We start from the raw sequence: 17,882 nt of genomic DNA, 5'->3' as shown, positions 1-17,882 counted from the left end.
AAAATAAAATATCAAAATGCCCCCCGCATGCTTTGATTTTGCAGTAACCACTTATTGGAAAAAGTTTGGACACACCTTATTTAAGGTCAGGAGTGAGCTGGAGCCTATCCCAGCAGACTCTTACACCTTGAAAGCGCTACCATGAGGCCCATATAACAACTACTGACTACAATATACAGTGCAGGAGTGTACATCAAATGTCCCCCTCGAGGGGTTATATTTAATAATACATGTTAATGATATAAAAAACAAACTACTATTACGAGAACTTGGTTTTGTGGATAATACAGGCGTCCATTTTTACCATTAATATAATAAAATACGAGAAAGTGGTTTACATGTCCACCTCACAACAATAAGGTTCTGAGTTTGTATGATCATTTCATAACAAAAACATGCATATTAGGCAAACCGACTCTCTAAATCAGGGATAACATTCTTGTATTTATTGAGGGCAACATCGCAAATATGGCTACGCTTATTGGGCCACTTGTAAATAGATATACATTTCATGAATATAGATTCCTTAAATCATTGCATACACATCTGATTATTATATAATCAACAGATTGGTGGATTACTCGTTTTGAAATCATAAGTCAGTGACATTCAGATATTGAAGTCTTTTTGATACCCTCCTATACCCCTGAAAAATGCTTAGAACATGTTGTTGCATGATCAGATAATATACAGTTTTAGAAGACATGTGACTGCAGTGCATTTTCTGTCAAAATTAAAAAAAAAAAATAGCTAGTCATAAATAATTAGCCAGAAAGAAGACACATTGTATTTCAAAGACTTCGCGGGCCACATAAAATGATGCCCCTCAGGCCTTGAGTTTGACACCTGTGCTCTAAATTGTGCACAATTGGAGAAAAGTCAGGTAGAGAAACGCCATACAGAATACGGAAGGCATGATAATTGAATGCATTTTGTATGTCTAAGAATATCCACATCTTTTTTCACATGTCATTTAATAAAGATTTTACTGTAGAAAAAGTAAAATGTCTGGAAAAAAAAAACTCCATGCAAGCACGTGCAGGAAGAACACGCAAACTCCACACGGGGATTCGAACTCTCGGCCAGACTGTGAGGTTGACATGCTAACCAATAATCCACGCTTTCTGTCTAATTAATGATGTCATTTTATAGTTATTAATAACATTATGTTGTGAGAGCCCCTGAGAGTGCACAGAAAAATAAATGTTACTGCTGCTTTATGACTTTAATCAGATTAAACACACTTTTGAATTGATCATAATTAACCACAGGTTATTATTTGCTTGCTTAATATAACCTTGGGACGGCGTGGCTCAGATGGTAGAGCAGCTGTGCCAGCAATTTGAGGGTTCCAGATTAAACTCCAGCTTCTGTCATCCTAGTCACGGCCTTTATGTCCTCGGACATAATGGTCAAAGGGGCCGTAAGTGCAAATTGGCAGCCATGCTCTAGTCCACAGGTGTCAAACTCAAGGCCCGGGGGCCAGATCTGGCCCGCGACATCGTTTTATCTGGCCCGCAAACACCTGGAGATGATATACGTCAATAAAGTAGTTAATATTTTCTCACTAAATGTAATTTATTTTTTTCATTTTGACAGAAAAAAATATATGTACTGCTTTAAATTGCATACCTTTTTAAATGTGAAATAGTATCCAATATTGCAACAAATATTACAGTATATTATCATACTTTCCAAACATGTTTTTGCCCAAGTAAAAATAAATAAAAATACTTAACTTTACAGCAAACTACCCATCAAATTAATAAAAATGATAATGCGTTTTACGTTGTTCTTTACAGCATCCATCCATCCATTTTCTACCGCTTATTCCCTTTGGGGTCGCGGGGGGCGCTGGAGCCTATCTCAGCTACAATCGGGCGGAAGGCGGGGTACACCCTGGACAAGTCGCCACAGCATATTACTGTAAATTGAAAAAAAACTACTTCTGTTTTTTGCGTTAAAATCCTGTTGACTGAGCTGCCAGTTTTTGACTGTAAAATCTACGGTTGCTGTTTTTAACGGTATATTATTCTAAATGGAAAGACGGTCCATTTGTTTTTACGGTAGAAAAACTGGCAGGAAAGTTGCCAGAATAAAATAAGAACCTGTTCTGTTTTTCCATGAACAATATATGCTCCGGCCCGGCTGCGCCACATAATAATATCCATTTAAATAAAGTCAAATACAAATAAGGCAACAAGAGAAGTATCCCACACTTCTCTTTTTTAAAGTAAATTCTACATCAACTCTATGATTTGCCTGAGAAGCTGGACAGGACAAAAAAAAAAAAAAAATATATATATATATAATGTTGTAAAAAACAATGTAAATCTAATAGTAAAATTCTGGCAACTAAGCTGCCAGCTTAAAAAAAAACATTTAAAAAAAATGCAATATTTTACAGTAAAATGTTGTAAATGTAAAGTTTTTACAGTAAAGTCTACTTAAAACAATTTATATAATTAATTATGCAATCCAGAGGCAAACTCATACATTACTCACTGTTACAAGCGGCCCTCTGATGGCAGCTATAACTGCGATATGGCCCTCAATGAAATCCAGTTTGACATCCCTGCTCTAGTCAGTATACACCAGGGCAGCTGTGGCTACAAATGTAGCTTACCACCGTTATTGTGTGAATGTGAGTGAATGAAGGATGGTGTTTTCAGTTCTCTCTGTAAAGCACTGTTAGTGTCTACAAAAGTGCTTCATAAATCTAATCCATTATTATTATTATTGAATACAAATGCAACTTCAATGGTTGTCAAAATGTCATACAGGAACATTTATGAAATGTTTTACCTGAATGCACGTTATTTATGTATTCTTAAGTTATTTAAACTAAGAGGAGAAAAGTATAATTTACGAGGATATTTATTTTTGAAATAGGTAAAGTAAGAAGGAATATAAAATACAAATGTATTTCAGTTTTAGGAGTTCAATGGTGGAACAAGCTCAGTGGTGAGTTGAAGACATGGAGTTCTTTGTTAAGGTTTAAGAAAGCTTTGAAAGGTGAAATAATAGAAAATTATAAAATATAGTAACAATTACTTTCATCCCATTGATTTTTTTGTACGTTGATGTTCCAGGTAATTTAATTTTCAGTGAATGTATAGGATAGGCAAATATAAGCCTTGGCTTCAGTCTATTCCTTTTCGGCCATTCTTTTTCTTTTCTTTTTGTGTGTAAATATATATGATTGTTAAAAATGTATAATCTGTACTCACACAAAACGGTTGATTATATGACCTAAATGAACTCATTTCATTCATTCATTTATTTGCTAAAAAACTTGCCATCAGTTTTATTTTAAGTCCTGTCTAGATCAGTGGTTCTTAACCTTGTTGGAGGTACCGAACCCCACCAGTTTCATATGCGCATTCACCGAACCCTTCTTTAGTAAAAAATAAAATGTTTTTTTTCAAATTCAAGACAAAGTTATATGTTTTTGGTAACACTTTAGTATGGGGAACATATTCTAAGTAACAAAGACTTAATTTAGAGTTATTTGGTTAGGGTTAGGGTTAGGGTTAGAGGGTTAGAGTTATAATAAGGCCATGCCGAATAAGGCATTAATAAGTACTTAATAATGACTAGTTAAGAGCCAAAATGTTACTAATTTGCATGTTAATAAGCAACTAATTAATGGTGAATATGTTCCCCATACTAAAGTGTTACCATGTTTTTTTTACTGGTGCACAAAATGAACGATGCATGAACATCACCTTGTTCAAACAACAAAACCAACACAGTGCATAAACTCACAACAAATTACACACCTGCAAATCAGTCTGACTTCTGCTGTTGCCGTATCCTTAATACGCCGATAGAGAGAAGTTTGTATTTACACAATGAGTTGGGTGTGTCTTGACCCCCGCCGAACCCCTGAGCCCGACTCACCGAACCCCTAGGGTTCGATCGAAGCCAGGTTAAGAACCGCTGGTCTAGATGTATTTTAAAGTGAAATTTGCCTCATGCATTGATCACTGACCGACCGTAGATCAGCATGTACCGTCAAAATAAATTGTGCGATTAATTTGTGTTCATGCATGATTAATGCCATAATTTTTTGGGTGATTAATCACACGGGTTAACTTATTTTTGACAGTCCTGCTACATACAGATTCACTCCTTACTAATGAAAACGAGCAGTTCTGTTGCTACTCCTCAGTTTCAGTCAAATGATGCACAGCAAACTCTTATTGACAGTAGGAACTCAATCTCTCTTGTCTTTTTCTGTCCCCTTTTTCAAAAGTTCATCATTCAGTGGCAGAGTGCTGGACGCGGTCTTCAGTGTGTAAGCCAGTGTGTACTATGGCTTTTTATTCCTATGTGATGCTGACAAATACTCATGTAGGAATAGAAGCCACTTTACACGTGGTGGGAGGACAACGTGACGCCAGTGAAGTCTCTCCACAAGAACATATGGTTGGAAAAAAAAACAACTTTCCCTGTAGTAAAGATACATTTGTGAGACATCTTTGTGTGTGTGTGTGTGTAAGTGCATCTGTTTTTGCCTCCTGGCACCATGTTTGACGCAGGCGCTGACGGCTACATCTGCAGGGATTCAAGTTTTTGTGGACAAGAAGACGGAAGAAGAAAAAGAAAAAGAGCCAGGAGAGATCGATACAGATCTTTAATGACAACTATAAAATAGGCACTTAGTGATCCACTTTACAGCTTGCACAAGGCACTGACTGCACTTCCCTTTCTGCTCATTCTTTTGCACATTATTAAAATAAAAACTTTGATATTATTATGCATGACACCAGACAACGATCTACCTACAATATCATACAAAATACGATACATACAGTATAAACAACATAAAGCACCTTTTTTTTTGTCCAAGTAAATACTCTTCAGTATGACAGTTTGGAGTTGCAAAACACAAATTGGTGTGATTGTGTGTGAGAGAGTGTGTGTGTGTGTGTGATGTTATCAGTGCATGGGAAGAACTCCAAATACAGGTGTAAGGACGGCGATGCCCTTGTATGCACCTGAGTTTATACAATGGAATCTTTCCTAATGTTGTCTTGGACCAGCGGCCTACAGATGGAGCCCTTGGATGGCTTACACAGTATCTTAAAATAAGCGACAGAGAACCAGTAAACACACACTGTGATCAACGTGCTGTGACTGCTACAGCTCTCGTGTTCCCTTCTGAGGACATCGGCATTCACATTACTATAAAACACAACGTAGCACCATGTATGTTGATACAAAAGGCTAATTAGATTGAATGTCAATGCAGTGCAGGTAAAAAATAATACACAATAGAATGTTGGGAAGCATGTACAAAGACAACAGTCCAGGTCAATAATTACGTCATTTGGTCCTTTTGCACTGATAAGTCTGGTATGAATGCAAAATGAAGAGGCACTTCTGAAAAAGGATGTACTCTACTGCATTTTCAAGTATTTTTTTTTCCTTTTCTATATATATACTATTTGAAATATAATCTCTGGAACAGATAATCCATCCATCCATCTATATACTGTATATATATATATATATATATATATATGTGTGTGCGTGTGTATATATACATATATATATATATATATGTGTATATAAAGCAAAGATTTTGCGACTAACATTAATTTTGGAACCAAAATTCATATTTGCCATTTGTCCTCACATTTGTGTGATACGAGCACATGTACAAAGAAGACATAAAGTGACTATGTAAGTATCAACATTTCACAGAAAAGAGCTGTGCAATCTCATTCACCATAATTAATTAAATCTTTAATAACTGTGAAACATAAAGTCCATTTTATTCACAGATTCCTCACTCTCCGCTCAGTTAATCGATTCGGATGTGTCCTTCCTTAAAGGAATCTTAAAACTAGTGAGTTTCTGGCCAAAGAGTTGGCTTAGGAGGTGGTTTTGGGACTCTGCTGTCCTGTAGGAGTGGCTCTCCACGGACCTCACCTCCTGCTTTGGCCTGGACTTGTTCAAGGAATTGTTCATAGGAACAGAGGACACTTTGGAAATGGAGGTGTGCAGTGGCCGCCCCACGTGTCCCTTTTTGCTTTTGTAGTCCCTGCCAAGAGGGGCTACCATGTCAGCTTTCTTTGGCGTACAGCTATCTAACAAACTTCTTTTCAACTGCAACCCTAAGGTTGAGGTCTTGCACTTGGAGACGAGCTTGTTGCTGACGACGTCATCACGCACTGAGGAGAAAACGCCGTACTCGTTGGCGGCGTCTGATTTTCTTTGCATAGAAGGATTCAGGCACTTGCTGGGGTGATACTTCTTCTTGGGCCGAGAGTCCATGACAAAGTTTTCCTGAGTCGCTGGGGAGGAAACTCTTTGTATGCAGTTTGGAGATTTCATGTCTTTCCTCTTCTTCTGAGATCTTTGGGTTTCTTTATCCTCATTTGTGTTGGGAGAAGACTTGGAGTGGAGGACTTGCGTTGAATCTGTCACCTTCACGCTGCTTCTGGTGTTGTCGCTGGTCCTGATGGGACCACCTTTGTCTTTGAGTTCCGCTTGCGGCCTGCTGACTCTCTGTGGAGGACGCTCGTCTTCCCTCTGCTGCTCCGTCATGTCAGAAGCTAATTGTGACTCCGGTCTCTTTGCCGTCACCTGGTGTTCTCGAAGGCTGCTCAAAAAGTCTTTATTCGGCGGAAGCGACTCACTTTTCTCGGTGTGGCCGCTTGCTGAGTCTATATCGGCTTTACTCGGCTCTTCTTGAGATGCTGGCCACTGGGTGGTCTCTACTCTAATGCACACAGCCTCTTTCTCCTCTTTCACATCAGCTGTCGATTCCCCATTAGCTTCTTTGTCAAGGTTAGCTGCGAGTGTTCGATCGATTTCCTCTTCCTTGGGGGCAGCAGACTCACTCAAGCTCACAGAAATACATTTCTCCAGCTCCACAAGTAGAACAGAGTAATCATCAGCAATGTCCTCCGTCTTCACATTTGTGTCACTGCGGTAGTCGTACGTGGGGGTCTGTGTGGAGTCATCCAACATGGACACTTTGGCGGTCTCTGAGGTCTGACCGTGGTGCAGCGAGCACACGCTGGCAATGCCGCTGTCTGTGCTGTTCTCCTGCAGGCTGTCGGAAATAATTCTTCTTTTTTTACTCGCAGGGGAATCACTGTCGTCTTCTCTGGGCAAAGACGTTTTGACAGGCCTGTGAACGCCTCTGAATTTGAAGATTTTGTTGCCCCCCGACAGGTGTTTCTCCATGTGACGATCAAACTGCTCCTTCTTAGAGAAGGTGTAATTGCAGGTGCTGCAGATGAAGGACTTTTTGATCACATGCATGACATCAGCACAGAGCTCGCAGGTGTAGAGGGTGGTGTGTTTGGAGTCGGGCTCGCCCGCCTCCTCGTGTGCTGTCTTTAGATGTTCTTTGAGGTCCTGGGCTTCTTGATAGGAGACGGGACATTTATGACACAGGAAAATCTTCTCCAAATTGTGGACCACCAGATGTCGCTGGAGTTTGAACGGTTTGGGGAAGCGCTTCCCACAGTGGTGACAGTCCCTGGAGGGGTCCTTGCAGTTTGGATGCATCTCCACATTTTTCGGTGCTTCTGTTTTGTGGAGGACCTCCAGAGGTGTCAGTGTGTTCTTGCTGCTGCCTCTTCCACTGCTGCTTTTGGGTTTGTTAAGCTTCCGCTCAGACCCATCTGAGGTTTTCCCATCTTCCAAAGTGCCATCTGCAGTGAATGCTTTCTCCTGGTCTTTAGTGGCCTTGCTGGACTCTCTGTTGGCTTTGTTGGGCCGGTGTTGCATGATGGAGGTGATGAAGTTCTTGACGGCAGTCTCCTGCATGAAGCAGCCTGGAATAGCTAACATAGAGCCCTGAGTCTGACCCCTGCGGGCAAACTGAGTGGCATGCTCTCGTAAATGTTCATTATACATCCACACATCTGAGATCTCCTTTAAACACATTCCGCATGTCCAAATCCCTGTCTTGTTCTTGGCATGTTTCTCCCACAGATGGTCTCTCAACTGCTCCCTGGAGCTAAACTTACGCTGAACACACATGTAGCAGGTTGGAGGCGGGGACGGATTGTGTGACAGCTTGTGAAAGTTGAGTTCGCCAAGAGTGAGGAACCAAGTGAAGCACACTTTGCACTTGTACTGCTTATCTTTGACTTTTATTCCACCTTCTTGTCGCTTTCGGCCTCGCCGGTCCATAGGTTTTTTAGACTTTTCATCATCCTTGTTCTCCACATCAGTGCTTGCAGGGGGAGGAGCCACAGTGGCATCTTTGTTCGACTCGAAGAACTGAATTTCAGGAAGCTGAAATGTGGTGTTGATGTTTTGAATGTCAATGCTGTGTCCACCGTCTGAGACACTCTGCTCCACAGTGTAGACGTCACCAGGTGAGTTTGGCGCATCTGCTTTACAGATGACAGGCTCAGAGGTCACTATAGGCTCCGCATTGATGCCACTCCACTCAATGGAAGTTTTATCAACAGTGCTTTGAAATGGATTCAAAGGGTTGATGCTGAGCTCTTTTGTGTTGTGATCACTTTGTTTCCCATCTGACACTGGTGTGACATCAGGGACCTTCAGTGCACTGTTGTGGCACATATTCAACATAATGGTATCATCAATAGATATGGTTGCATATTCACAGGGTTTAGTTGGGTTGTCACTAAATGCCTTAACATCTTGGTTCTCTATGCGGAGGTTTTTATCTTGTGGAGGCGGGCCATCCTGAGTGACATCTGAATCTGATGAAATCTTCTGTTTTTTATTCCTTTTGCTATATACCCTTGGGCACTTTTTCCTCTTTGCGTCTTCATCTCTGGGAAACAACTGTGAGAAGATGGTGTCGTCATCAAATAAGGCCTTCAAATCAGGACTTATGCCAGAAGGAGTGAGAGGAGCTGGGGACAAACAAGTGAGAGAATGTTGCTTGTCTGAAGAGATGCTGTTCTGCTCACACTTGACCTCCACCGATACTTTTTGAAGATTCTCTTGGGTAATGCTCCCCTCCGAGTGTCCGTGTTCAATGACCTTTTCCACATGACACTGACTATTTACGTTGTGTTCTTCTGTGATCTCCTCTATAAAAGGAGCATTTTCCACCTCACCATTTGTACATCCTTCAACTTTCACCTCCTCATTGAGGCCTGTGCATATGATCTGGTCTGTATCTGTGAGTCCATTGAATCCTACAGTTTCACTTGTAAGAGTGGTCTCTTTAGTTTTGGACGCAGTCTCTGTGCCAGAGTTTGAAGTCAGACAGTGAAGTGTTTTCTCTGTTTCCGCTCCATGTCTGTCAGGATGTTCTTGTTCTTGCAACCCATTGCTTTTAAAATCAGGAGTTATTGCCTGAAGGAGGTCTGTTTTTAATATATTCAAAAGATCATCTGAGAACGGGTCAAGCTTTGAGTTTTCCTCGTTATTTTTGTTCTTTCGAACTTTGCTTTTCTTTTTTGTTTTGGGCAGCAATACAGACTTGTTATTCCCCGTTTCATCTCGAGCCACTGTACTTGTATCAGCTGCCATTTTATTTGTGGATGACTCAGTCTCCGATTCTTTCAATATTAGGGTGCCATTTGTCTCCGTCATCTCATCTATTCTGGTCCGGTAGGGCTGTGAATCATCTTTATGTTCCTTCTCTCCCTCTTGTGATGCTTCATAAATAAGCGAAGTCCCCTGATGGCACACTGTTGTGCTTTGTGGGCCAATAGGTTTTTCATTTCTGACCACATGTTTCATGACCTTATGTCTCTTCAAACCTGGCACAGTTCTGAAACACATGAAGCAGATTTCACAGAGAACTTTGCCCTGCTGAGGGTTGTTGTGACCCATTTGTGGTGATGTTACTTTTTTGAAACACTCACTAAGGTCCACTGCTGGTCCACTTTCACTGAGGATGGGTGGCTTAGGACTGAGCAGACAATCTGAAATGTTTTGCAGTGGAAGTGCGCTGCTCTCTGCCTCTGCTAATGATGATGATTCAACTTTTCTAAGCATAGTCAGCTTGATAGAGTCATCTGGACCGGGTCTAACCTTCACATCTTCATTTGCAACACCAGCTGAGGAATTTGTGCATTGGACTTCAGATGCTAGACCCAATGAAAAACATCTGTAATTCAGACCGTCAATGACTGGTGCTTCTAGTGAACTGGAGATTGGTATGTAGTCATATTGCGTCAGCTGTGGAGGCTCATCTGAGTTGTTTTTGTCGTTTAGAGGACTCAGTTTGAAATCATATGATGAATCCCTTTTGTCCAGGCCATTTAATAGCACTGGTGGTTCAACCGTGCAGGACACAGGTAGTGGAGAAGGTATGTTGGTGTCAGAATTGGGCAGTTCTAGATGTGGTGGGCTAATTAAATATTGAATTTCTGCTGTTGCAGTTTCATCACTGTCCTCTGTTTGGTGTTCAGGCTTGGCAGCAGGTGATGTTGCTTTTTGAATTGAATTTTGGTCAACAGCGCTGTTATATTTACTTTGTTGAGTGTCTTCGATGTCCATTTCCGTCTGTGTTGTTAAAAGAGGGCTAGAAGGTGAATAGGTGTGTAGAAAGCTACACTGGCCTCCTTCCACATCCTCTCTGCATGGTGAATTCTGGTGGCTTGCCATAAAATCCACAGGAAGATCTTCTCTAATGTCGTGAACATTTAAAATATCCTCTGGTTTATGAATGCTATGGAAAGCAGGACTTGGTTCAGTTTTTAATGTGTCATTCAGTTGAGGGGATTTGAAGGGGCTACTTTTAGCATCATTGTCATTGATGCTGTCCTTCTGGATAAAGACCAGCTGACTGTTTGGTCCTATTGAGTGGATGTCTTGAAAGGTTATGCATGTTCTAGAATGTTCTGCGTTGCTTTCGACCAGAATTGGGCTGCAGGGTTTGCCTGTGGTGACGACGTCCACTGACAGGTCAGGCTTTAGAGTTACATTGTGATTAACTAAACTATGTCTGCTTTTGGTGGTACTTTCAGACTGCTCACACTTTAATAAATCATTATTTTTAGGATTCAAGTGGCTATCAATGGATTGCTCTCCTGTTTTCACCACAATCCCTGTTGACTTGCAAATGTCTACTGATGAAGGCTGGCCGCTATTGTTTGCGTCTGTTTCTTCATAACTAACTGTCACATGTCGTGGGCTGTTACAACTTAGAGGCACCACCTTCATAGTTCTGTCTGCGTTACTGTCTTCATCGGCATGTGAATCCACCACACTAGCGCAATGAGAAGATTCAATCAGCTTACTCTCCTCAGGTACAAGCCCATCTGAAATGAATTCCATCTCAGCCTTGTTAATACCATTTTCTGAGGGCTCACTTGGCTGTGATGTAATCTGCTTGTGTACATCGATTGTGTGGTCTGTATTGTGAGGGAGAGATGAATGTGGCTCTTTCAGAATGAATTCAACATTGTCCTTCTGCTCCTTGATATTTGAAGGGGAAAATGTATTCTGTGCCCCAGTAATTGCTTCCTTTTCACTGTGATTCTCTTTCTCCGCTAAATCGCTAGCCCCACACTCGCTTTCTTGTTGTGGACTTGCAGGAAAAGTGACATTTGGCTCTCTGTGTTCTGATATAATGGATTTATTTTTGAATAGGGAATCAGATATGACCTCCAGATTTTTCATCAGGTTTTCTGTGTACTGATTTTGTTCCAAGACATCTTTTGTTTCACTTGCAATCACCGTTTCTGTATTTCTTTCCTCTGGCTTGTGGTCATTATGGAGCGGCGAGAGTGGGATTATTGTATTTGAAACATCAGTCTCCGTCTCAGTGTATTGCTCAAGGGTCCCAGCCTCACTGTGAATAGTACTGTGGGGACTGTTGTGTCGGTCCACCAGGTCAAACTGGAATGGACTGCTCCATGGAAGTTCTGGTTCAGTGAAAGTCTCTGAAGGCACCGGAGCATCTATGGTATCATTTTCTGACTCTTCACTCAGCCGTAAAGGTGAGAATTTGCTCATTTGCAGCTGCTTTGGGTCCTCTTGCCTGAGTGGGGTTTCCATCTTAGTTGTCTGCAGCTGGTTTTCAAGTTCGTTCACGATCCGCTTTATTTCTAACTCATCCTCTGAAGCACAGCTGTTCAGATTTGCACTGTAGTCTATAATTTTTTCTGGCAAAGACAAAGGCACATCACTGTAATCTGGTTTCTTTTCATTTCCCTTATCAAAACTGCCTTTGTATTGAGAAATCTCATCTGGTAGCACCGGGCTTACAATTAGGTTCCAGTCTCTTTGTTCCAGAAAAGGAGAAAACGAAGACACAAACTCTTCCTTTTTGTCAATGGTGTTCTCTAATGAATGGAAGCTCTCTTTTGGCATGTCAGAGTAAAGGCCACTGTCAAATGCTGCGAGGTCCCCAAACATTGACGATGTGTCAAATGTAAGAGGAGACTTCATGAGGCCCTGGTCCTGGTCCATGGAGTAGGGCATGAGGTGGATTGCGTCTTTTTGTATGAGAGGACCCTGGTTGCGACTTGGCGAAAGACACACTTCATCCATCAGTGTGGTGCAAAGAGATGCAGGCTGTTGTGTGTGTAGCTCATTGACTAAAGAAATGGCTTCTTTTGCCATGCAGACACCGTTGCTCTGTTCTTTAAATGTAGTGTTGTCAGACACTTCTATCTGTGTGGAGTGGGGTCTCTGTCTTCTTTTCACCTTTGTGCCTTTGTCAATACTGGAATCTGTTTCTTTGTTGCAAGTGGGGGAGTGTGAACGAAACTGTAAGGGCTTGTTGTCTTCTTCTTTTGAGCGCAGGTTGCCTGTGCATTCTAGTGCGTTTTTACACAAGGTGACTGTTGGGGCATTTTCTTTGCTATGATAAATCGTCTTGTTTGCTTTGTTAAATGATTCTTTTTCAAAGGCTGTCACTGCTGAGGATGGCCTTGGATCAACAATTTCTGCATTTGGAAAATACTGTGTTTGGTTTTCTGTGCTATGTTTGTTGCCAAAAATATTGGCTCTGTCTGTATTACACCTCTTCACTGATTTTGTGAATGTCAGTGCTAGCGTGCCAGTGTCTTTGCACGACTTCTGCGGGGAGCACCTTTCATTGCTTTTCCGCTCTGGAGAGTCTTTCTTTTTAATGTCTGCCTTCCTCTCACAGTCCAATTCAGTGCGTTCGATGCTTTTAGGGCTGTTAATGCTGTCGCTTGAAACACTCACAGATGTGCTGAGTTCACTGCTTGTCGATGACCTGCTACCCCTCCTCTTGTGTCTATAGGAACGGTGTTTTTCAGGTGAAAGAGAAATCTCTTCACTTTTTTTCACCTCAAAACACTCTTTTGACTCCTGTCTCCAGGCTGCTTGGTCCCTCTCACTCCTCGCTCGCCATTTGCACTCTTTAGTGTATGTGTATTTACAGCGACTGCTTTGGTTCAGTCGGCCTTGGCTTGCTATCTTTACGGGCTCACACTCATCGTCTGTGTCTGAAACATAATCATACTCTCCAAATGCTGGGTTCTGCACAGATGGGGTCAGCCTTTCCATCACCAAGGAAAACTGGAGGTTTTTACTGCCTTTAACGTGGAGCTTATTGATTTTATTCTTTTGTTGAACTATTTTATGTATAAGTTCTTTGCTCCATGTGCCGCCCCCAGTGCTTCTGCGCTTGCTTTCTTTCACTGCAGTCCGTGAGGTTGGAGATGTGGAGGTCTGTATGAGTGCAGAACTGTCCTGAACGCTTTTAACAGCACAGCGCTCAGAAAATCTGCTGGATAGGAGAAATCCTGGTGTATTCGTGCTTTCATCTTCACCCTTGTACACTTTTCTTGTCTCTTTCCCTTTGCTGGCTTGTTCCCTATTATTTCCCCTTGAGGCACTTTTGGGATTTTTAGGAGAGGTCTCTTTTTTCATGTTTGTTTTCTTATCGTGCTCAAAATTCAGAGGTGTTTTCTCAAGTTTGCTGTCGCTGTATGGCTTATTTCTCTTTTGGCTGTCATTGGTGTCATAAAAATACTTTTGTGTAGAAGACCCGCTGTCATCTGCTGCCTGTCTATCTTTGTTCTCAAATAAGACAGATTCTTTTGTTTTCACACACTGTTTGTTTGTTAATTTGACAGTGTTGAGGTCGTCGTCAACAAACGCATCAATAAAACTACTGTCTATCTCTGCATTGTCTGACTGATAGCCAAGACCGTTCAGAGCTTCTGTAATTAAGCTGTCTAACTTGGCATCCTCCATTTCCAGTTCAGGGAGGGGAACAGGGTGGTTTCCAGAACCCGAGAACAAGTTAAGTTTCATCGGATCATCCTTGCAGTCAGCTTTTGCTTCACTTTCCGATATCAGTTCTCCATTCTTGTTAAGGCCCAACAGAGAAAGATGAAGGTCAGAAGGGCATCTTGACATAGACACATTTGATGCAGGTAACGCTGCTTTTGCTGGTTCAGTGTGGAATTTCCCATTGTCTTCTATCTTTGGGATGTTTGGCTGTGTGCAGTATTGCTTGTGTCCTAGAAATGAAGCAACATTGTGGAAATTCTGATCACACTGCTTACAAGTCAGAAGTACGTCTAACTGGTCAAGATTAGCATTGGCTAACGAAGTGGCGAACAGCTGATGTGCAGAGTAAGGCGGAGGAGGCTGATGATGCTCCATCCCAAAACTGTCCATGTAACCTTTGCTACCATCTATTGTTGTCTTTGGCTGTGTGTTGTTTTGAAGATATCTCATCATGTTGTCCTTGTCTCGGTCTGGGGCGTAGGTAAGGTTTCTCTGAGTTTCCGCATGAAACTGATGAGGGTGGGTGTTTAAGTGATCGGGTGCTAACTGGGTTTTGGACTGGGCTGGCTGTTGATAAAAAGGGAGGGGGGCTCCTGATTTTGACATCTGACTATCCTCAGAAGTGCTGTTTACTGGGCTGGTGGAAACAGGGGAGAGGGAGGAACAAGTACTACTGGAAGCAGGAGTATGAGCTGGGGAGGGTAAAGGTGATTCATAGGGTGACACCATCATGAGGCTCATGGGTGGAACTTGTAATGGTGGATAGCTATAGCTTCTGGAAGAAGGTACTGGGATAGACTGGTTGAGCCCAAAATACAAAGCCTTATTTTTAGATTCACTTAGCTGTGCATGGCTCATCTCTACTTTGAATGTTGAGACCTGTTTGACAGTCTCCTGTCTTTGGTTAGAAAAGCCTTCGCTAGTTCTGCTGTTTGGAAAAGAACCACTGGTTTTCAGCAAACTATTTTTATGTGATTTACAATCATCCTGCCACTCAGAGGGAGAAACAATGTAAGACACTTTTTGATTACTTATTTGCCTTGATACTTGATTTTGGTTCGCAGTAGGTGGCCGTATTGGCTGCCATGGCATTCTGTTGTCTTTCGATAAATGTATCCTCTTGTCAGGTGCCGACTGGTTCTGAAACTGGAACTTTTCAGTCACATCACTGTACTGAATTGTGTTTTGTGCCACAGGTAAAAATGTCTTACTAGGCCCCTCCCAGGACTGTGTCAACCCATTTAAAACCTTATTATTTATGTTTTTATCAAATTGCACTGTGCCTGTGTGAACATGATTAACTGCAGAACTGTTTAATGTTTTGCTAAGAAAGTGCATTTGTGTGCCTTGCGTGTGTAAAATATTTCTTGTGTGGTGTACACTTGCTTGGATGTGTGTTCTTTGGTTGGCAGTCGTGTCTTTGGGGGCACAGTTCCTCTTAATCCCAGCTGCGATCGCTGAATCTTTACCATTGACCTGTCCGGGATTGTCTTTGGCTTCTGGCAGGGCAGTCTTCCCGTGGTCCGACTGCTGCGAGATGGAAACCGTGGTGCTGTCACTGCTGGCTGAGTCATCACTCAGATTCCTTGGACAATGAACAGAGGCTGCCACCCCTTGAATAAACTGTGACTGCTGGGTGTGAGGATAAGAGCTTCTGATCTCCGGCTGCTGTTCATTACTGAACTTAGTGTTGTTCTGAGCAACACTTGACCCCTCTACAGGCAAAAAAGAACATGAATTATGAGTCCCATGAATAGAACCAACAGAGGAGTTTGTAAAGTCTTGGGATTGTGGGTTCTGTTCACAGGGAAAAGAGTCAGAGGTCGACTCTTCCAGAAAATTATATCCATATTGAAATGAACCAGGTACAATGTTACTAGTCTTGTTGGTGTCCGTATGAGCAGTGGATTTTTGCGATGAAGCATAGTTAGCACCATTAAAAGTCCTTTCAGGTGACTGCCATGCATTAGAGGCATTCAGCTGAAAGTCAGTCAAGATCAGCTGACTGCCTGACTGTGCAATGCTGTTTTCCATTGCGGCAGACTGCTGTTTCTGTGACACAGGGAGATGCTGGTGGGACAACGTCCCACTTGAAGATCCCAGTGCCTGTGAGGTATAGCTTGGAGAGGTAAGGTTTGAGGAGGCCTCTTGGAAAGAATGACTGAAGTCCAGTTCTTCTTGCTGTATCTCAACTTCTCTCTCTGGTATGCTGGGAGTGTGGAATCTGTAGCTGCCCGACACTGGGCCACGGGCGGTGTCCAGTTTTGTTGCTGGTGAAACCTTCTGCTGTGGGTAGGCAATCCCAATGTTGAGGTTGGAGCGAGGGTTGGTAATGCTGAGACTGTACAGGTGCTGTGTGTTGCCGCGCTCTGACTTTCCAGACCGCTTGCTCTTGTCTCTACCGCGCCCCTTTCCACTTGGTGATTGGGGACTTCCTTTGACACTGGACCAGGTTCTGTCAGTGGCAAACTTTGATCTGTTCTGCAACGAGCTGAAGTCAATCTTGCCTGCCTGTTGTGGCCGAATAACTGCCTCACGCTGCTGTGTACCGCCCCGCTCCTTCTTTACTTTGTCAAGCTTGGGCTCTCTGCTGCCGGCTCTGGCATCAGTGTCTGTGCTTGAAAAGTGCTCGGAAGATTCCTCTGTGGTTTTGTCACTGCGTTGTTCCACCGCTGTGCCCTCATCCTGCAGTTTGGACTTAGTGCCCAGCTCTTTAACAGCGTGAATTTGCTGAGTCTCTCCTGCCATGGTGCACAGTGAGTGCTGGAAAGGTGTGCTGTTCAGAAGAGGTGTCCGGATGGCTGAGGCATCGTCTTCTGGATTGCATCAATCAGCAAAAATCCAGTGGCAGGAAGTGGAGGGACAGGGCTGCCTGTTGCAGGCTCATCTCTTGACTGTCATTGTGATCTGATGATCTGGCATCCCAGCAAATCCAACCTGGAGAAACACAAAAAATCAAATGGTAAGTCTATGCTGTGTCATCATAATTATAATAATAACCTTTGTAACTACATCAGCAAAGCGTCACTCATTATTCATACCTGCATAAGTCTTTTTTTAAGTACTTGAACTTACAAAAATTCATGAATGCATTAGTACAGCTTGTAAAAAGAACAGCAGTGTTATTGGCTTCAGAAAAATGCCAAAACAAAATGTAAAAAATTACTTTTATGTGGAAAGGCCACTTTTCTCTCTTCGGTTTAACCAGCAGAGAGCACTATTGCATCATGTTACAATGATGCTTCCAGGGCCAAAGTACAGACAGTTCAAATATTGCCAGCCTCATATTGTCACCCTAAACTTTCTTAATAATGACAAAACGTAAATAAACAAATTATATGTACAGCACATGCTCTAGTCCTCTCATAAATCCTTCAGTCAAACACACACAGTTATTTTGATTAGGCAGACAACAGTAGAAGATGACACAAATGCAGCACAAGTGTCCAAAAAGTTGACAGTTGGTAAATGATTCACAGGCTCTTTTAATACAGAGACACTGCGTTATAGTGTTTATGATTTTGCTAGAGAAAGCTTAGATCATGGAAGAATATCATGGATTATTGGGTCAGGCGTTAGACATTTAACATTGGGCACCGTGACGGTTGTTGCCTCTCCTCATCCCAGACACTGCCTCTCAGGTCTCAGTTTACATTGGCCACCACTGCTGCTCCTTCTTTTTGAGGTCAGACCAGATGAAAGCTACG

The 17,882-nt window shown here is 42.3% G+C and overlaps 1 protein-coding gene across 1 annotated transcript in view; it reads right to left on the bottom strand.

Annotated features, from left to right (window-relative positions):
- Positions 1-3,889: 3,889 nt before the first annotated feature.
- znf469 (zinc finger protein 469) overlaps positions 3,890-17,882 on the bottom strand; it is a 105,562-nt gene continuing 91,569 nt past the window's right edge. The window contains exon 2 of the mRNA XM_061969935.2: positions 3,890-17,112. Coding sequence (XP_061825919.1) covers positions 5,809-16,923 — 11,115 coding nt within the window. The 5' untranslated portion in view covers positions 16,924-17,112 and the 3' untranslated portion in view covers positions 3,890-5,808. The remainder of the gene's footprint in view (positions 17,113-17,882) is intronic.

The sequence above is a fragment of the Nerophis lumbriciformis genome, linkage group LG10 (assembly GCF_033978685.3).
Source record: "Nerophis lumbriciformis linkage group LG10, RoL_Nlum_v2.1, whole genome shotgun sequence".
Taxonomy (NCBI): Eukaryota; Metazoa; Chordata; class Actinopteri; order Syngnathiformes; family Syngnathidae; genus Nerophis; species Nerophis lumbriciformis.
This window is presented reverse-complemented; position numbering and strand designations above follow the sequence as displayed.